Source organism: Barbatula barbatula (assembly GCF_947034865.1).
Source record: "Barbatula barbatula genome assembly, chromosome: 19".
NCBI lineage: Eukaryota > Metazoa > Chordata > Actinopteri > Cypriniformes > Nemacheilidae > Barbatula > Barbatula barbatula.
The window spans coordinates 10,625,616-10,647,370 of record NC_136782.1 but is presented as its reverse complement, the minus strand read 5'-3'; the positions used below and the strand labels follow the sequence as shown (position 1 = coordinate 10,647,370).

At 39.0% G+C, this 21,755-nt stretch overlaps 3 protein-coding genes across 4 annotated transcripts in view; 2 read left to right on the top strand and 1 right to left on the bottom strand.

Moving 5' to 3' along the window:
- The first annotated feature begins 219 nt into the window (after window positions 1-219).
- On the top strand, window positions 220-1,683 carry mos (v-mos Moloney murine sarcoma viral oncogene homolog). Its single transcript, XM_079481146.1, has one exon. It carries the CDS (start codon window positions 315-317, stop codon window positions 1,299-1,301), a length of 987 nt encoding a protein of 328 aa, XP_079337272.1. The 5' UTR covers window positions 220-314; the 3' UTR covers window positions 1,302-1,683.
- Window positions 1,684-3,024: 1,341 nt separating this feature from the next.
- On the bottom strand, window positions 3,025-13,364 carry clptm1 (CLPTM1 regulator of GABA type A receptor forward trafficking). Its single transcript, XM_079481353.1, has 14 exons — window positions 13,264-13,364; window positions 10,457-10,584; window positions 9,640-9,763; window positions 9,224-9,382; window positions 8,934-9,051; window positions 8,715-8,800; window positions 6,760-6,880; window positions 6,431-6,675; window positions 6,181-6,274; window positions 5,913-6,103; window positions 5,342-5,437; window positions 5,100-5,235; window positions 4,366-4,533; window positions 3,025-4,188 (listed from the first exon to the last, which is right to left on the bottom strand). Exons 1-14 carry the CDS (start codon window positions 13,315-13,317, stop codon window positions 4,010-4,012), a joined length of 1,899 nt encoding a protein of 632 aa, XP_079337479.1. The 5' UTR covers window positions 13,318-13,364; the 3' UTR covers window positions 3,025-4,009.
- Window positions 13,365-14,822: 1,458 nt separating this feature from the next.
- Window positions 14,823-21,755, top strand: part of hip1 (huntingtin interacting protein 1) — a 34,416-nt gene continuing 27,483 nt past the window's right edge. Inside the window, exon 1 of one of the 2 annotated variants that reach the window (XM_079481841.1) lies at window positions 14,823-15,296. In XM_079481841.1, coding sequence (XP_079337967.1) covers window positions 15,177-15,296 — 120 coding nt within the window. In that variant the 5' untranslated portion in view covers window positions 14,823-15,176. Of the gene's footprint in view, window positions 15,297-20,474; window positions 20,928-21,755 lie in introns of those variants that run through there. The other variant, XM_079481842.1, reaches the window with a different exon arrangement.

Genomic DNA, 21,755 nt, shown 5'->3' with positions numbered 1-21,755 from the left:
CAGGAGGGGCCGTGCGCTTTATAATCATTACGTCATCCTACGTTTAATAAAAGGTAAAATGCAAAAATTAGGAAGTCAGTCGACCCACACTGACTTCACAATGCAAGCACGAGTGGTTGACATTTGCTAAACCAAAACACCGCCTTCACAATGAGAACCCGTGAAGATGTACAAATCACATCCCGTGACATTTCCCCTGCGTCCACGCAGGACGGTCATATGACAAGTATGCATAAAACGATCACGTGAACGCCACCACGCGAAGCGAACCCCAAATCAGTGATAACGCCTCGTGTCCAAGGTTACAATGAACTATGCCGTCACCAATCCCCGTCACCCGATTATTGCCAAAGGATTTTGGGCTCGAGTTTGGCGCATGCAGTAGCCCACTAACCAAAACTGCGAATGGATTGACCTTGCGTGTCCCCACGAGCACGTTTCACGGTAAGATCGCCCACAGACTGTGGTCCTCCGTGATCAACTGGCGTGAACTCGAGACTCTGGAGCCCATCGGCAGCGGGGGATTCGGCAAGGTGTTCAAAAGCAAGTATTTTGGCAAAACCGTTGCCGTGAAGAAAGTGAGGTGCATGAAGAACAAACTGGCATCGAGGCAAAGTTTTTGGGCGGAACTCAATGCCGCGCATCTGCAACACAAAAACATCGTGCGCGTGATCGCGGCCACCACTTGCGCTCCGGCGCATCTGAGCACCAAAGACAACATCGGGACCATTATAATGGAGTTCGCGGGCGCCCGTGACCTGCAGCAGATTATATACGGACTCACAGATCAGCTGCCGATGGACAAGTGCATTAAGTTTTTAACGGACATCGCGTGCGCCCTCCAACACTTGCACTCGCACGGCATAGTGCACCTGGATTTAAAACCCGCCAATGTGTTGGTGTCGGAGGAGGGTGTTTGCAAGCTGGCAGACTTTGGGTGTTCTTTTAAACTGGCGGGCAATAGCGACGCGACACGCTTGAGTGAAATCGGTGGTACGTTCACTCATCGCGCGCCCGAGCTGCTGAAAGGTGAGGAGGTTTCTACGCGCGTGGACGTTTATTCTTTTGGCATCACAATGTGGCAGCTCCTCACCAGAGACCCGCCGTATGATGGAGACCGACAGTATATACTGTACGCTGTTGTGGCCTATAATCTGCGTCCTGCCCTCAGCAGGGATGTTTTCATACAGTCGTCTGTCGGACAGGCGTGCAAGAATCTGATCAGCCGGTGTTGGGCGGGTGACGCAAGCATTCGACCCACCGCAGACCTAATCATCACTGAACTCTCTATGTTCTTTTAAGTGCGCGTTGGACGGATTCACATTGTTATGAAAACAGTAAAAATTGTTTAATCTGAAGTGTATTTTTATTGTTGGGAAATATAGCTGTTTTGTTTAAATATTGTATTTTTATATAGTCTGTAACAAATTTTAAAATAAGGTTTAATTAAAATGTTTCTGTTAAAAATGGATTTGTGTGTGTGTGTGTGTGTGTGTGATTTAGTTACATGTATCAGATTTTTGTTAGGTGATCTTTCAAAATCCAGATGTTAATTAATTTCATTTTTGGATTATTTTCTGCATATGAAAATATTTCCATCTCTCTAAGGTCAACATTTAAAACTGTTTCCTCTCTGCAGTTTCAGGCAACGCCATCAAAGATGCACATGACCTCATTTGTCATGTTTCCGAATTTGTAATAGTTTAATATAAATATAGTTTGGATGAGGCATAGCGAGGCAGTGTCAATTTAAGTCATTTCAATCTTATGTGATTGATAATGAACCACACTCTGTGGTGTAATTTCATTTCAGGCTAAAGCATAGATGATACATTTATTTTTTCCATTTTTTTTATGTTTTACAGACCCTTTCCATATGAAACCCTAAACGTTGTGCAAACCAAATGTTAAAATCAATTATTATGGTGCCCATATAAATTAATAGGCAATGTAGAACTGAAATAATTAACTATTTTAAATATGAATAAAATCTGTATTGGCTTTTTACTGGTGACCACCCAAATTCTTCTTATGCATGTCATACACCATATCCAAATGTTTCTCGTTAACCTGGACTAATTCTTTTTTCAAGACTTTTTCAACAATTTCCCTTGTTTATATGCCTAGTACACTTTTTATGAGCATGTCACACCTTTCGAAACCATACAGTAAAATCCATAAATATTTGCAGAGAAGCACTTTTTTTGTATCAAAGTGTATTCCAGTTACAGTTTTATAATGGATATTGTCTTAAAGTGCTTTATTTAGAGTGTATTCACATCCAGGTTAGCTGAAGGCTTTAGGAATCTGACTAAATGTAATTGTGCAGGTTAATCAAAACCCGTTGTGTTTTTTGGTGATGTAAAAGAAAAGATGAATTCTTCATTGTCTGGACGTTGTGAAAGTGTTTTTTTCTTTATCATTGAGAGAAGATGGTCACCATCCCCCACTTTTATCTCATATGGATGCCCAGGATTTTTGGTTGCTGTGTGTCGTTTTTTTTCTCAGAATTTACAAAATTGTTGATTTGGCCGCTCCTAATGTTCCTGGCATCATTCCGATGAATTTGTTGCTTTTTATAAATCTTGCAGAGTTTCATTTGCACGGATATCTCCCTGAACCCCATGATGTGAGTTCACAGCAACAACTTCCAAATCCAAACACCACACGTAGAATCAACTCCAGACCTTTAACATGCTTCATATATGAAGAAATGATTTCAGGAAAAGCCCATACCTGTGAATAAAACACCTTTTGATTCAACTGTCCAATTACATTTGGTCTCTTGAAAAAGGGGGGAGCTTCATATTAAAGAGCTGTGATTCCTAAAGCCTTCAGCTAATCTGGATGTGAATACACTCTAAATAAAGCCGAAACGAATAACCATTATAAAACTGTAACTGGAATACACTTTGATACACAGTTAAAATAAAAACAATTTGTGCTTCTGTCCAAATACTGTATTTCCACCAAATCTACAACACACACCTCTTGATACACACAAATAACGCAACATCCAATTTTAACTGAATTTATGCTTTACTATAAACATGAGTGATCAATTTTGGAACGTACCAAAACAAAATTAAACTGAACTTCGAATCACAGCACCAAAAAAGGACAAATCAGGCATTTCGTCTTGCATATCCTTGATATGTGCCATGTACCCACCCATATATGGGACATATATGTTGTTCCAGCTTTGGAGTGTTAATGTAATGGGACAAGTTCTCTGTAAAGGGTGTTAATTCAGCTGTTACTATACAGTTGACCGCAGTGTGATACGTTTACAAGCTTGGGTTGCTGTGCAGTTTTAGAAATACAAAAAAGAAAACCCAGAAAGTTAGAAACAAGAAAACCAATCATAGTTATTAATAAAATTAATATATAATTATATATTAATTCCTACAAGTCTGTTATTTCTTTATTTTTTGTTCAAGTTTGCAACATCAATTCTTTTAAAAACGTGGAAAGTCTCTCTCGTGCGGGTAGCATTTAAACAGAACTGGCAACACAACTGCGTCCTGGTACCCCTTAACACGTGGAATGAAAAGAAAACAAGTACAACCAATGACAAAAACTGCGAGGATGCGTGTGACCTCTCCATCCTCACTTTTGGACTTCAAAGAAAAAATGATATGTACTGCAATAGTCCAATTAATTCCAGCCACTGGGATGTCATTACAGTCCACCTGACCCCTTCCAAATTTTTAGTGTTACCAACCCAAAAATATACAATACAGTACATCACATTTTACTTCACTTTGACTTCAAAAATATGAGAGTTTGAAAAGAAAGATTTTAGAATGTCTACATTAAATAGAATTAGTTTCTGTCCCCCGTGGATCCCACACAGAGGAGAAAAGTCCAACTGAACTTTCTTCTGCAGTCTTTTGCGTAATACCATTAATCCAGTAACCTTCCCTGACAATTAAACAAAAACTCTGCCCTGAAGATGCCTTAACACACCTTCACGAGACTAGAGGGCAAGATGGAGGGTTAAAACAGGTTAATCATTTTTCTTCTCCCCCTCTGCTTTATCTGTGATGGCAGCGGTTGTGTCAGCGGCCACTGGCTGGGCCGAGCTGTCACCGTTGTGAACCACTCCGCTGGTCCCGAACTCATTGACACGGTTGGGATCCACTCTGTAAATCCAGCGCTGATACAGATAGATGAAGAACACCACATCTGGGAAGAAAATGGCATAATCTCAGAATACATACAGCAACATTTTTTCCAATTCAGCCTCAGAACAAGAGGTGAAGATAAGCAAACTTTTTTTTTAAACTGACTACGCAATTGCAGAACATAGTCTAACAAATCAAAAGTATGTAGATTTACGGGGAAAAATCCTCAAGCACGCACCATCTCTGAGACAACCTATTCTATACATCATTGGCATCTTGATGACAAAGGCAAACAAGTCATCTATAAAGGTGTTCAGGGCCTTGTAGGTGAGCATCCTCCAGGGAAGGTGAGCTACTGACTTCATCTTGTAGTTGATGAAGAGCTGTGGCGTCATGGTGATGAAACCTTTAGGAAATATGACAGAGGAACAAGATCAGATGGGATGTTTTTTATGCTTACATATAGAACAAAAAAATTTAAGTTTCTGATTGGTTGGAAAATTATTTAGTGTGTTATTCAAAGCAAAGAATGAATTATTTAATTAAATAGACTTTTGTAAAGGTCCAGTGTATGAAAGGGGCATCTAGTGGCGGGGAGGTGAATTGCAACAAACGGCTCACTCAATCCTTTTCGAAGCACCTTTTTGTGACGTAAAGATGAGGTTTGCAAATAGAAGTGTGACAATAATGTTAAGTTTTTGTATTACACAACACGCAAGCAAATCTGACAAAACTCCCCTATCGCTCGTTTTGGGGAATTCCAACCTTATTATGAAATGAAATGCACTCCTGTTAACTGTGGAAAATCCTTTGAGGATCTCATGTGCAAGTGGAGTTCTACTTTTTGAGCATGTAAGCTTCATGTATTTCTTGTCAGTATTTTGGTGCTGGCAAGGACTCAACATCACTGATAACCACAAGAACGCGCCTCCTTTTACAGCAGTTATAAACATGAAACAAAACTACACTTACCGAAGGTTAACAAGAACCCGTAAAGCATACTGAGCACCCAAGAATACCAGCCTTTGTGTTCCACATACATTAAACTATAAACTGCATAGCACCCAAAGAGAGGGTACAACAGCCAGGACAGGTACTTAAAGGCCATCTGGAAAAACACATGATGGACGTCATTTAAAAGCGCACAGGAGCAATATGATGCAATAACTTTAATAAACTGAATGTAACTGAACTGCAGATAAAAGCTTGCTTACATCATCATAGATCTTGGTTGATGACGCAACATACGTGGACTTGTCCTGGAACCTCAATCGTGGGAATATTCCAGCAATCTTGTTCTCTCTGTCCAGCTAGGAAAGAAACAAACCAGAGTTAATTTCATGATCCAAAACATTTAAAAAGGATAGTTCACCCACAAATAAAAATTCTGTCATAATTTACTGTTGTTCCGAACCTGTATACATTTCTTTGTTCTGATGAACACAGAGAAAGATATTTGGAAGAATGCTCGTATTCAAACAATTCTTGGTCATCATTGACTACCATATTAAGAAAAGTGACAAAGGTAGTCAAAAGTGCCCTAAAACAGTTTGCTTTCTGACATTCTTCAGAATATCTTTTTTTGCTTTCAACATTTATAAAACAATGTTTTCCTCCTATGGTACTCAATGGTGGCCAAGAACTGTTTGGTTAAATGCATTTTTCTCAGTTTTCAGAAATGTTTACAGATTTGAAACAACTTGAGGGTGAGTAAATGACAGGATTTTCATTTTTGGGTGAACTGTTCCTTCAAATAAAATACCAGCCAGTGGTATCACCACTCACCCTGACATCCATGACTTTAGTGATCTTCCAAAAGTCGATGAGCAGGCCGATAAACACGCTGACCTGAACGACGAAGTTGGTCTCATTGTCCAGTATGTAAAGCAGCACAATCAGTGACTGAAACACACCAAATATGATGGAGCGCACAGACAGCCCCTCAAGAGACTGACGGCTGTTCCAAAACTGGATATCTGGGGATGAAATGAGAGAATGAGACAACAGCAGAACCCTCACAAAACAAATTGCAAGTTTGCATGTCTTCATTTACCGTTCTTGAAGGCTAAAAACTCAAAAATGCTGTGGACGATGGAAACAACTATAGTCAGTCCCAGGAGATAAGGGTTGGTCTCGAGCAGAGCCACCTATCGAGAGAAAAAATAAGAAAATCATCTATATCATATAACATGAGAGATTTTTCTAATTCAAAACTTTATTCAAATATTACAGATTGATAATATCTAGACAAAATCCCTAAACGTTTAAAATACAAACATCGAGATGTTTCAGTGAATGCAAACCTTAACGGAGTCCTGATCCTCATCTGACTGCTCATATGTTTCCTCTGCCAGGAAATTCCAGGGTGATCGAGCGTTTTGAGCAGCATACAGCTGCCATCGCCACAGGGAGAGGGGGCAGTACATGATCCGGAGGGGCAGGTTCTGAAGGGTATCATTTATGGGGTAGTAGTCCTTCTGTAGGTTCCAGTAGTCATTGAAGTAAACAATAGGGTAGTAGTCTCCACTCACTGCGTCAAACATTACGTCTGGGAGAAGCACATAATGGTGATGTTTACTTAATTAGATTCTGGGTCTTTTTTAGGACATACTCAGTAGGGTTAGAAACTTACGCTGGTCAAGAGGAGGTGGAACAGACCCCTTCACCCAGGCTGTGTGGTCATCCACCATGTTGATGGTGAGGTTGGGATGCCAATGGGATATGATCTCCACAGGGCCGTGACTTTCAGCCCGCTAAGAACACGCAATCAAAATTTTACGTTTCTTCCCATCACACACACATTCATTTATACATATTTAAGAAATATTTCCATTTATTTATTTTATATAATATATTTATTTTATATAATAGGTAATGTACAGTTGAAAGAAAAAGTATGTGAACCCTTTGGGCTTACTTGGATTTATTCATAAATTGGTCATAAAATGTATTCTGATCTTCATCTATGTCACAACAATAGAGAAACACAGTCTGCTTGAACTAATACCGCACAAACATTATACGTTTTCATGTTTTTATTGAACACAACATGTAAACATTCATAGTGCAGGGTGAAAAAAGTATGTGAACCTTTGGGTTTAATAACTGGTTGACCCTCCTTTGGCAGCAATAACCTCAACCAAACGTTTCCTATAGTTGCAGATCAGACCTGCACAACGGTCAGGAAAAATTTTGGAACATTCCTCTTTACAAAAGTGTTTCAGTTCAACAATAATCTTGGGATGTCTGGTGTGAACCGCTCTCTTGAGGTCATGCCACAGCATCTCAATCGGGTTGAGGTCAGGACTCTGACTGAGCCACTCCAGAAGGCGTATTCTCTTCTGTTGAAGCCATTCTGTTGTTGATTTACTTCTATGCTTTGGGTCGTTGTCCTATTGCATCGTCCATCCTCTGATAGGCTTCAGTTGGCGGGACAGATGGTCTTAAGTTTTCCTGCAAATGTCTTGATAAACTTTGGAATTCATTTTTCCATCGATGATAGTAATCCGTCTAGGGCCTGAGGCAGACCCAAACCATGATGTCCCCTCCACCATATTTCACAGTTGGGATGAGGTTTTGATGTTGGTGTGCTGTGCCTATTGTTCTCCACACATAGCGTTGTGTGTTCTTTCCAAACAACTCAATTTTGGTTTCATCTGTCCACAGGATGTTTTGCCAGTAGTGCTGTGGAACATCAAGGTGCTCTTTTGCAAACTTCAAACGTGCTGCAATGTTTTTTTTGGACAGCAGTGGCTTCCTCCGTGGTGTCCTCCCATGAAGTCCATTCTTGTTTAATGTTTTCCTTATTGTAGATTTGTCAACAAAAATGTTAGCATGTGCCAGAGATTTCTGTAAGTGTTTAGCTGACACTCTAGGATTCTTCTTCACCTCATTGAGCATTCTGGGCTGTGCTCTTGCAGTCATCTTTACAGGACGACCATGCCTAGGGAGTGTAGCTGAACAGTGCTGAACTTTCTCCATTTGTAGACAATCTGTCTTACCGTGGACACATGGACACATCAAGGCTTTGATATACTTTTGTAGCCCTTTCCAGCTTTATCCAAGTCAACAATTCTTGATCGTAGGTCTTCTGAGAGCTCTTTTGTGCGAGGCATGGTTCACATCAGACAATGCTTCTTCAGAACAGTAAACTCAAAACTGGTTTGTGTTTTTTATTGGACAGGGCAGCTTTAATGAACACATCCAATCTCATCACATTGATTGGACCCCAGGTTGGCTGACTCCAATTAGCTCTTGAAGAAGTCATTAGCCTAGGGTATTACATAGTTTTTCCACCCTGCACTATGAATGTTTACATGTTGTCAATAGATACATGAAAACGTATAATGCTTGTGCGGTATTAGTTTAAGCAGACTGTGTTTCTCTATTGTTGTGACTTAGATGAAGATCAAAACACATTTTATGACCAATTTATGAAGAAATCCAAGTAAGCCCAAATTAATATGCACAGTATACACACATATTGTATGTAAACACATACTTTTATTCTGGATGCGGTCATCACAATTAATGGTTTGACAGTCCTATATTAAACTGAAAAAAGTCACACCAAACAGCAAAACTCACCTTGATCATTTCTGGATCAGCCTCCGTCTCACCTGTCAACAGGTTCTTTGTCTTGAGGAACTTCCTCCTCTTGTACTTATTAAGCACTGTTGAATAATTAAATGAAGAGCTTCATGTGGATTACCATTGTGCTGGTCTTGTATTATAAAGCAGCTGATCCAGCCACGTGTGTGAGTGACAACCCCAAACCTGTCTGTAAGACTGGACAAAAAAACTCACTTCGAGTGGAATGTACAGTGGCCAGTCTGCGATACTGGCTCTTGCGTTTGGGGTCTGGGTGGAAGCCAGTCTTGGTGAAGTAAACGTGAATGTATATGGAGCCGTTCTGCTTCAAGCTCTGTACATCACAATTAGATATAGACAGACACACACACAATTGTTTATGTAACTGTCTTAAATCAATTTACTTGGAATATCACACTATATAGCATTTACAAGACACTAGACAATACAGTTCGCGGTGTCTCCAATCTATATCCTAAAAAAGTTAGACAGCATTCATATCTCACCTCAGAAAGATCTAACTCTTTATAATGTTCATGACAGCCATCTCCCGAGTCCCCTGACGTCCAGTCTCCATAAACCATATCTTGTTGAAACCAGAACAAGGCTTCTGTGTTGTTGAAATCTGTGAATATCTCATTCTCAGAGATATATACATAGAAATCCTGAGAACAGAAGAGGGCAGTTTTTATTCTGTTAAATCATTCAACAAGAGTTTCAGAAAGTTAATGTACTGCAGCCCGTTATGAATTTCTGTATGGATTACTAGTTTTCAAATTGAATGAATTTCCATGTTTTGAAGTTCAGTTGTTGTGTACTGATGTGATCAATATGGGGAGAAACCATAACAATAAAAGGGAAATTTAAATTTATTAGAATGAAATAAACAAATATCGAATTGTTGCCAATGGCTTTCAAATACCATAAGAGTGTCCTTGGGAAAGAGGTTTCGGCTGGGCAAACGCGGAGCTCCAGCGGGAGTGTTTGGATCTGGAGTTGATGGACCTCTGCGGAACCAACTGCTTATAGCCCAGATGATAAATATCCTGAGAAACAAAAAAACATTGAGCACATCAACCTAAGATTTCAGTGCAATGATCCAACACTGTTCGCCTTATAACATCATCCATTTTAAAAAGGTATTTATAAGTAATTTAATTAGTCTGGTTTAGTCCAACCTTATTATACAATGAGTACATATTGAGAAATGTCACTGAAGACTGCAAATATCGCTATAAATCTGTGGGTAAACTTAATTCTGTTATGTTCTAGGAGTTATAAAGCTAAAATAAGTCAGCTTTGGTGAGAGCAAAAACCCTTGACATCAATTAGAGCGCACAGAACAGCACTGAGATCAGTTACTCTCCCCTCATGGGAACATCTGCCATGCATTACAACCCTCAGGGCTCAAACACGGGTTGTCACATTATCAAAAACCTCAGCAATCAATACCATTGAAAGTTCAGGATTCTTCATACTATCTACATTTTCCCTTCCAGAAAATGTCATGGGTTTTTACATGTGATCACATGTGGACAACATGAATTTCACAAGTGCACTGAATCCTGAGACATCACATGCAGATAACATATCCAATGGGTTTCATACCTCATCGGAAAACCAAACGGCATAAAACATGCTTTATTTGTGTATGCATATATGACTATACCCATATAGCACATATGGTCAGATAAAACGGTACTATTCAAATGACATGACTCACTAGATGTAGGACTCACCTAAAGAGGACACCTTTGATCACCTGCCAGGCATTGGGCTGCTGCTGTGGCTCTTGTTGTTGGGCGTCCGGAGCTGTTGCATCTGTCTGAGCTACCTGACCTGAGGCTGCTGCCCCATTACTGCTCACCTGCACAGAGAGTTCAAACTCATGAATATATAGCTTTAATGCGCTGTAAGCAGTTCTGGATTAAATCCAAATGCAATAATATAAATGTATCATGAACTAAATGCTTAAACAAAAATATGTCAGGTTCAATCAAGGATTATAAGAAACAGGCTTCAGATTTTAATAGCTTGTTGTATGCTAATGCATTACTGTAGTTTAAGGGCACTTTTGTACTATACTTATAAATTTGAAACTTTGGATAAAATGTGAGTTACAAGCCAGTGAAAAGACATCCAAACATAATTATTCCCCATCACTCTGAATAAGTGAAGTACACTTTCAAACAGGGAACATTTTTATTTTCTCAATATCATAAAGCAACTACCAATATGATCTTGTATACGATCTAAAAGCAATTTGCTTGGGACAACTACATTTGACACATTGCTGAATGAGCAAATGCTCCCCTTGCACCGAGGGGAGTGCAGAATTGCTCCTGACTGAATTTAGGTCATCAAAATGGAAGACGACGACAGGGATCTGATTAGAAATGATTTTGGTTACAATCCAGAACTCTTAAGATTAAAGGTAACTATTTCCGCAAAGGCTTGTGACTTAGTCCAGGGACCTGTGTCTTCTTAACACATGCGAAAGCAACATACCTTAGGAAAGAACACAGACGATAAAAGAGTAACTATTACAACGTCCTTAAAATTACATTTCATGCAGTCTGTCATGTTGCTGTGTGTGAATGTGAGCAGTCTGCCAAGTTGTAAAAGCCAAAAGTGAGCTAAATTATTGGCTTGGGGAAAAAGAGTTGACTCTGAATCACACGAACGAGTTTTCTGACGTTCGAATTTCAGTCCCGGTTCAGATTCGCATCGCGTTCCATTTGTGACGCGGCATGCAGAAGACTAGACCATCTGACCAATCAGATCAGAGTGGGCTGACAGAAAGGAGGGGATTAGACAGATGAATTGTAGAATGAATCATTTGAGTCAGTCAAGAAATAAGGTAACAATAACTGCCTATTATTAGAAAATGAAAAGTGTTTTTACACCGTGTATGTATGTCAATTTGTTGTTGGACACTCCATAAATTTACTCTTCAAGCTAATGCCTGCTAGTGTGATTATGCAGAACTGCACACAAAACAAAGCACTATGAAATCAAACACATTTCACAACACAAATAAATATAGTAGCTGGAAGATGACCTTACATTTCCTTTTATTGGGACGTGTTTCGATGCCAGGTAGAACTGGTCTAAGACCAGCGAAATCACCAAAGATAGTGTCAGTTCTGCGGTCATGAAAATGTCAACATGCTATATATACTATGTAAATGCACACCTGTCTGCACCTATACATGCTTTTTATTGTAGTTTCCCTAACCTAAACTCAACCAATAATTTAGCACTTTAAAAAAAAAGCCCATAACCCAATCCTATAACACAGACCCTAAACCCAATCCTGCAATCTGACTGGTCCATAGAAATATCTAACTCTGAATCTTGTTCACCGTTTGTGTACTTTGCACGCCTTCCTTCAAGACATGTATTTATTTGATTTATTGCATTTCATATTTCTTGTGTTATGCGGTCACGGTTCTCTCTCACCACATGTTATTGAAACAAACGAAAGACACCAGGCCAGTTTTCTGCATTTCATGGGAATTTAACAAGCTGGAGATGTCTAGTGGACAACAACAGTGCAGAGTAACTATTATCCTCTTGTTTACATCAGGCAGCCCACAGTATGTTTGGGGAAAAGAGAGCAACCTCTGATTCATAACATCTCTTATGACCTCTACAAGCGGTGTAATGAGTAACCGTAGTTATTCATTCATACAAGCAGAGCTAACCCTGCTATCAAAGGCTTCTAAATCCACTCCTGAAAGCTGTCGTTCAGATACACGTGGAACAAAACACGCAAAACTAGCAGATTAAAATCCTAAAATTCGCAAATGCTAGTAGGCGATTGGCTGGGATTAGACTCTGTATGAACCTTGAAAAGTACACATAACCCTTAAACCAATTAGTTGACAGCACACGCGCTGGCATAATCGTTACAAAACGTATTCCTCAAAACACAACTAGTCACATGCAGTCGTTTCTACATACACTCAACGTCCGATTGTTAAATGGACAGGGTGGCAAAATGCTCAATCATCTTTAAACAGCTATGACATGTGATGCTAACAGCAGCTAAATTGCTAGTTAGCTAGAATGCTAACGCGAATCATATAAACTATATAGTTAAATAAATGAATGTCCGTAAACAATACGGACTGCTCCTCTGAATCTAGTAAACTGCCCGCCTACCAAGAGGTCGTTTTAGAGCATCGATGTGGGCTCGATCGTGACGATGCCCAAAAATCCTGTTCAGATAACCAAGCGCAATGGACTATGAAATATAACATACGAGGAAACTAAATGGTACGCACGGCTTGGTCTTGTTCTGTGAAAACGAAGTGTTCTGGTTAAAAGAAGTCCCACGATATGAACCGACAGACTCGGGCGACATTTCTCCCCCACTTCATGCTGAATTAAAGGGGTCGCCGATTCAAACCGGCAATCTGTTTTTTCTCTTTAAAACTGACACGAATCATCAATTCACTCGCTTCTTTGGATTAGTTGTGCTATGGTCGATCGTTGTCACGTTTATCTGATGGAAAGGCTTTATCATTTCGACTATTCTTACCTCTCCGTTGCTTACGGAGGACTGCTGTGTTGCTAGGGTCTCCTGCGCCGCCATCTTACCTCTCTCTTTCGCACACTGTAATGTGGTGGTATGTAATCTGTAACATCGCGAGATTTCCTGTCTGATCTATATGTCTGAGATTACCGTTTAACTGAACGCGATGTTTCACATATATCATACTTTAAATTTATTTGGCCCACGATGTAACTATGTAATTGTTAAAGACACGCTTAAGAACATACATTATATTAATGATGTATTTATAATAAGTTTATACCAATTTTAGATCTGATTTAGATAGAATATCTACTGCTTTTTAGCCTGTATTGCGATGTACTCCGCAACACAAATGTTATTCCCGAAAGCATGAATGTGCTGTTATACTTGTAAATTTAGATGCAAATATTAAACGCTGTAAAGCACTAAATTAGTGTTGTAGCGTTGTATAAACAATAGATGTCGCCAGAACACAAGAGATTCAATTTTCGGTTACTTTTTGAGCTTTATTATAGTTGTCTGTAAAGATATTTTAAAATAAAAGAAACACTGCACGCTTTCCTTTTTGTCAAAATCATGCTGTAAAATATTAGTCATATACTAAAGGAAAAATGGATACAATTGTGGATGATAGTTTTTAAATTATTCATTATTTGTAATATATCAGCCGGTCCTAAGGCTAATCATATTTTATCAGAAGAACAACAATCAAAGAGATAGATGCAATAAATTGCTAGATAAGACACAATACACATCATATTAAGTAGGACAGACACTAAAAATTCGACTTTTCTCTTGCAGAACACTGCAACATGTGCACTGTATTGCAGCAGTATGATGTGAAATCTTGATAACGCTTCCAAATTGTCAGATCTTTTATCAGTATTATTCCCTGTTTTTATATTAACATTATGGTGGTGCTGACTGCATTGTGTGCTGACAGCAGTGAGGATAAAGAACCTGAAATGACTCCACACTGCCCGAATCATTAAAACAAAACTCTGACTCTGCTATCTGATATAATTTGCACTGCAGGGAAATGTAATCTACACTATGCCCCCAGCTAGTTGTATATAGGGCACCCAGAATAAGAATGCCCCCTGCCATCTAGAAAAACCCCCAAAACCCAGGAATATTTTTATAGCGTCAACCCTTTGGACCTCTTATATTAGTGACAACATTTTCACAAACTCCGAATATTTTAATTAAAAAAACTCTTTGTTAATTGTCAAAAAAGTAAGTCACACTACAACAATTAGATAGGATTGATATAATAAAAATGATATAATAACAATTTCTAGAAATCTTCTTATATTCTTTTTTGTAGGAAAATAACCACTTTTGTCATCAGTCACAACATCTAAAAACTGTTTTCAAAACAACAATTAATCTTTCCAAAATAAAGAATATTTAAAAAGTTTGTGTTCAATTGTATCCACCCCTAACCCGACAGATTGTTGTGCACAGTCAAACTGTAGCAACCCACAAAACGTCAGATTGTCAGTCATACGTGCTCTTAAAGATTATATAGCCTAAATTATACGTAGTGACACCAAACACATGCGCATAACTGTTTTTTAAGGCGGGATCTAATGAGTATCCTCCAGTCACTTTAACCCCTGGGAGGAGCTTGTGTCAACTCAATCCTCGCTTCGCTACAACCGCTTGCTGATATGTATAGTATATCGCGCGAGACGGCGTTGTGGCATTCGCTTATAGATCTGGGAATGTGCGCGCGGCCGTCAGCAAGCGAGACGGTATTCTTGGGCGGTGGACGCAGAAAATGACCTTTTGTGAAACCGTTTCTGAGGGCTTGGAATTGATGTGGTCATCACTGAGCCGACCTCTTTTAACAAACTGCTTATTTTGTTTTAAGAAATAAACGTCGGCCGCGTGCTTTGGATTTTCCCACAGGAATGGATCGCGTCAAGAGTTCAATGCAGCAAGTCCCGAACCCGATTCCCAAAGTCTTGACCCGCCGCGCTGGCGGTGCCAACAGTTTGGAAGTTGAAAAGGAAAACTTCGAGCGAAGTCAGGTAAGAAGACATTGAACTCGCATTGAAGACAACGACTAGTGCATTCATTCACAGAACGATGACTGCGAGCTAAAACAAACAAACTGCGTAATGTTATATCAATAGAGTACGTTTGTTACTAAGAAACATTTGTTATTATTTTCCTGGACACAGTAAATCAGACAATGTGCACGCTTGAAAACATATCAATATTGTTTTGTTGTGGTATTATTTGAAGTGTAAGTTATCTATTTGCTTATTCTAATAAATCACAGTTGGCTATTTAGCGCTTGTTTGTTTGTTATAGTCAATTGCACGAAGCGTCTCACCAATGCTTGTCTGGACAAACTAAAATGAATGTTTGTTTGCACTGCCATCATATTTAGAACTGTAATTTAGGGCATTTTAAACGTGGCCTCAGAATTGTAAACCCTTGATCTTGAATCTGTATCATTCAGTCAATTCAACTTATTGTCACTTATGTTGGGAACAAAGTTCTTCTTTGCTTCCCACTTCCCAGTTTGGTTAAACTTTCAAAGTTCATTAAGTATTCAATGCACGCATACTTGGATTTCATTCAAATAACAGGTTATGCTGTGTTAATGTTATACTTTTCATGATATGATGTTAATAGATATTATGTAAGGTCTACCTCATAGAGATGTTGTATGACCAGATCCTTTCTGAATGAGTTTTGTTTTCAATCTGATGTCGCTGTAAAAAAGCTTTTAGAGATGTATAGACGCTACTGTAAATCAGATAGGCTTTATGGTCATGGGTTCTGATACAGCCATCAGAGTAATATGGATTTACGTATTTGAGAGAAATGCAGATCGTTTTAAATGCATCTAATGTACACACAAGCAGTTCATTGGTTTTTATTTTACGCAAGTGGTTGTACGGGGTTTACGCTTTGAATAATGCAGTGCTAGAGAAAGTGTGTTGTGAAGTATGGAGAAATGCATTCTCATTGTTCATGCAGTCTTCTCACTTCTCTGGGGGTCTCCCCTCCCCATCCAGAGACGGCGATTGAGGAAAGTAGGTCACATAAATGAAGCTGCAGTCTGCTGCCTTACTGGTGGGTTTCAAATACTCTATATAAAACATCACAACGGACCGATTCTTTCCTTCCTTTTAAATGTAGACTAGCTGGCGTCAATGTAAACTTGCTTGATTTTTGGCATGGTAACTCTTCCCACGGTATTCAGCATCACGTTTGACTCAATCGCTCATAATTCTACTGTTTACAACTAGGCCAGTGACATGGATTAACAGGACGCATGCGCCTTTGAACCATTTTAGGACCAGTCACTGGGACGGTCTTTAAATTTGAGTTTTTGCGCTTCATGCTTTTAGATTTTAATTGAATAAGTGCTGTTTTTGTTTGAAACAAAATGTGGTGAAATCTGCTCTGGCTTGAAAAATGTCTGAGGTGTTTCTCCAAAAATGGCTTAAATGAGAAATATAAATATAAACAAATGAGACTTTTGTTCAAATGTATAAAGATTATGAAGCTGTAAAATAAACGTAAGATAAAATGTAACACGTACGATTTGGGTCAATGAGAAATCTTTATATAGTTCATATAGGCATCTTCAATAACATTGACTTTTGATTACAAACTTGGCAAACCAGTGGCCTGTATCACAAAGTGAGGTGAACAAACACTGAATAATATTTGAGTTGACAAAACCAGACAAACCCAACCTTGTTTAGATCAGGTTCAGCTGTACAAAGCTTGCGAAATTCACTTTACTGTTGAAGATGAAAAGATCATTATGAAAAAATGTCAAGAATTGAAACCGATTGGCAAGCCAGGAATAAACTGCTGCAGTGAAAGTTTGAGAAGGCATCTACTGACTATATCAATACAGAATCAACTGAATTCTAATTATGTATATAGGTTTACAAAAAGATCTAAAGATAATATGCTTCATTACATGGTTTTTATACGAATACATATATAAATATACAAAACAAATAAACACTTGGCAGCAAAAGATTGTCCCTCTAACATCAAATCACTTTTTAAATTTGGAGCGAGTTTTTTGGACCAATTTCTTTTTAATTGGTCCAGTTCATGGTTTGTGATCTCTAACCCAGAATAAACCTGCTCCGGAGCAGGTTAGCATGTAGCCTAAATTACCATGGCGACGAAACTCGCTCAAAACCAATCCACCTTCTTGAGCCCAAAAACTCTGAGTATGCTCAAATTAAACGTGAATTTACCTGGGTAAAAACCCAAACCGGCTTTGTGATACAGAGCTCAGCTTGTCAAGCTGTTTAAGCCTGATTTTGTTAAAACCGATATCAAACAACAAAGGAATGTTTTGGGCAGGGATTATAGTAGAGGCATATTGTAACTGAGTGGAGCTACAACTTCAAACTGCCATCATGAAAAAAGATACTAAGTATCTAAGTATATTAAGTATCTCATTAATGTCTAGTAGTATTTTAGATGTTCTTAAATTAGATTTTCTCATCATAAAATCTAAAAGTGTCATTAACTGAACTTATTTCAGACATGAATATAAACGTATTAACACTTAAATAGCACAACTGATCAGGTCTCAGTGGGAAATGCTATTGTAAGCAGTGCTTATCAGCTAGCTTGCCTAGAGGAAGTCTGATCCCATAATATCCCGTCTCTTTTCTGCCCTTGGAACGCTATGTTTAGATTAATGAGTCTTTTGTGGTGTGAGTTCAGCCTGTTTTAAATGAGAGGATGTTAGTGTGGTTCTCTGTAATGACCTGAGCATGGTTTGCCTTGTGGCTGGGTGACGGAAGCCTACCATTTACTTAACATAGGGTTCGTGAGAAGGAAATCTAAGCAGGGAATCTTGTTGTGGTCAAAGGCGCATTGGGACAGCATCAGAATCAACGCAGATGAAATGACATGAAGAATCCACAAATCCGTCAAGTGTCATATTAAGCCAATATAAAAATAGCTCAAATTCTTTCCTAGGCATATTTAATACAGTAGCTTTCAGGTTTGATTGACTTCTCGTATAGAATGTCAGCTTTTCCAAATTCCAATTCCTGTTAGATAATCATATCCCATCCTACATTTTTCTGCTCAATGAGTGTTCTATTTTGTTCTGAAATGCATCATAGAGCGTTTCCCAACGTGCATTGTTTCAAAGCAGTAACTTTTGTGATCCTTCCTGTGTTGGTAATGTGCCCATTGGGAATTCTGGGGAGGAGCTCCTGTGTTTTTCCAGGACCTACCAACACATAGCCAAACACAAGCCTCCCTATAACCTCCACATCAGTATTTTACTTTTTCCTCCGCTTTATAAGATTGACCTACTACCGTGATACACTCTTATGGTCATATTTGACTCTAGTTCCTGTACTCTTTAATCTGGAGTGAGGATTTTTTTGGTGTCATAGACTGCAGGAGGGCATTTATAAAAAGTCCTGAGACAGCAGAATGCGCAGGGTCTGGCCCCGGCTCTCTAGTTGTGGATTAAAACTCATGTGCAGGTTTGGCTGGCAGCCAGACGTCTGTGCCATGAAGCGTGTTTAGATCACATACCAGACCATTAATGCATCCAGTTGCAGGAAAAAAAAAGTATAAATGAATAACAAATAACACAACCATGGAAATATTTGTAGTCAATATTTCTCTAGTTATTCTCAGCTCTAAAATATTTTATCAGCAAGAAACTTCTTTGGGTGAGTGCAATATATAAAAAAGCTTCTCAACACTCATTACAAATGTTAGAACTTGTTGTTGTTTTTTCAGGGGGGGCTGTATGTGTATTAGCAAAGGTCGATGGACGCAGGCTCTTGACATGATGTCATATACAGTGATCTTTGATACATTGTGCTCGGAATGGCCGTTATGAAAGCCATGCTTTCGTTATCTAAAATGGGTTATAAAGATATTATAGCCTGGGCTATAAAGATATTTGTTATTAATAGTAGAGTGTTGCATGTGTTCCTTCATGGGCTCCAATATATTTTCATGCTTATGGTCAGTGAGACATGATGTCTGTTCCGTGCTTCAGTGGCAATGTCACTACACAACTGGCATAGTGTCACATTGGGCTAAGTATGTTTGACCAATAAAGCATAGCAGTGTAAACCGTCCCGATTGGCCTACCAAGCGGTACCAGGAAGTGGATGCCAGTAAAGAGCATGCTTTGTTTGGAGAAGATGTTGTGTTTTAGCCTTTTTGCACAATTAAGACATTTTCATTGGCAAACATTGATATCATGTTTAGCTTAACTAATCGTGTTTTTTTTATGTATTGCACCTTGAACGTAAACTGTTGTATAATTGTTTTTTTTAACAGACATTAACATAAGAATAAAATAAGATTTTTTTTACATTGAATTAAGCTTAAATAGCTACACAAGTTTGGTCGGCTATCATTTGTAATGGCCACATTTTTAAATAATAGCCGTTTCTAGCAACATACACACACACACCCATATATATATATATATGTATATGTATGTATATATATATAAACTTTCTTTAAATCCAAAAATATAAAAAAACGTTATAACAGCTATATATTAATAAATGCACCTTTTATTAAGCAAAACTTATTTGTTCAACCGTTTACCCCATTCTGGCCGATGCCTCCAATAATCATAATTTGACCATTAAACACAGAAAACAAATGTTTGCTTTAAAACACAAATACAAGACGAATTTCAACGTGTTTGAGTCTAGCGGCTCATCGTTTTAGCTATGCTCAGAGTATTTATTTACTGTCATACTAAAGACGCATCTTGTAGTCTCGAGGCTATTTAAACAAAACACTGTAATTAAAGCCCACTGTATTTATGTTCTTCTATTACACAAGCACCTGTTGGATAAATATTGTATTGTGCTGCATATACAACGTTTAAAAGCAGCCAGAGGAGGGCACCGTTCGCTCAAATTACATATTGCTAACATGGCTGTATGCAAGAAAATATAAATACTCTAGTCTTTATAGTTTTACATTATGCATGATCAGTATTTTTTCTGTTTACTAGGTTAAATGTCATTGTATCTGTATATGTGAAATAAATGATCCATTGTATTTTGTGTAGCATCTATAAATAGTATGCATTACCAAGAAACGTACTTACTTTAGGAACAGAGTGATGAATTCATAATGCATGTCTGACGCGATGTTTACCTTTTGCTGGACGCTATTAAACCGTGGCGTATTGTGTGAATCACATCGCGGTTACTTCTGTTTTTGGTGATGCGAGATACGAAGGATTGTTTGTTTGAACGCTCTCCTCATTTCCTTTTATGTCAACACAAGGGACATCAATAAAACTCCTCACAGTGAGCTTCAGTAACCCGTCAATCGCACACACTCTTGTGGGGTGGGAATGCCACCCCTCTTCCTGGACCGGGAATGCTTTTCTAGAGCGTTCTATTCCACGACCAGTAATCGAACGATGAAAGTCTAGCCATCTACCAATCGGCTCTTGGGCGGCGAGGGGGAAACAGCACGGGAAGAATAAGAAAGAGGGGACCATTCGATACCAAACCGGGACACATGTTGAGTTAACGGACCGTTCCGCCTGCCTCCGCCTCCCTTAGCGGACTCGTCTCCCTCTCCCTGCTTTTAACTCCACACCGGGGACGGATTCACCTACGCTTCCATATACCCGCTGAACCATGGATTCAAATAAAATGGTAGGTGATCGACGAAATGGGAATGTTAGCCAACGTTGATCGACGTGTTTTGGGGGTGGGGAGGCAATCGCGCTGGTTGTTCGCGGGGTTATTTTGTTTCGAGGATTGTACGGCGCGTTACATTGTAGCTTTCAAGTAACAGTCCCGCGGATTTGCAATGCAGAATGACACACACGACCGAAGAAACGCTGCGAAATAGTTCACGTTAGCGCATTAGCCAGCTTTACGTAGGCTGGGCTCATCAAGTATGTCTCAAAACATTCCCAACGAAGAATGAGCGGCTTTTCACGGCGAGTGGGCTCGCACGAGCATACTTTGTCTCTGGGAAATGCATGCAAACGGTGCTGTAGTGCATTTAAAAGGGCACAGCTGATTTCAGAGCGTTTAGTCAACAAGAACACACGACTGTATTGATATCTTATCTTCATTGTGCAACTTATGCAAACTTTGAAGGTGCTTTGGGGACTGTAAAAGATGTGCTGTTGCCTCGGATGGCACTGATATTTAGCGTGCTTGTGAAAGCATTGGGTATTCGTCTTTTAAATGGATAGTTGAATTAGTTTGCTAACCTTCTTCGCAATGCAAATTTCGTTTTAGTAAAAGTGTAGTTTGCAGACTGCATGCACATATTATATGTGTACGAGTGTATTTTACAACAAATAACATGATGAACAAACTAAACCATGGTTAAGTGTGTGGTGGCATGGTTGTTTTCACACCAGTTTAGAGTTTTGCGTGAAAACAGGCGGAAATGTTTGAATTTCAAACACGGCCTGTTTTCAAAATCATTCTTTGATTCATAACTGGAAGAGTTTTTTTTCCCAATAT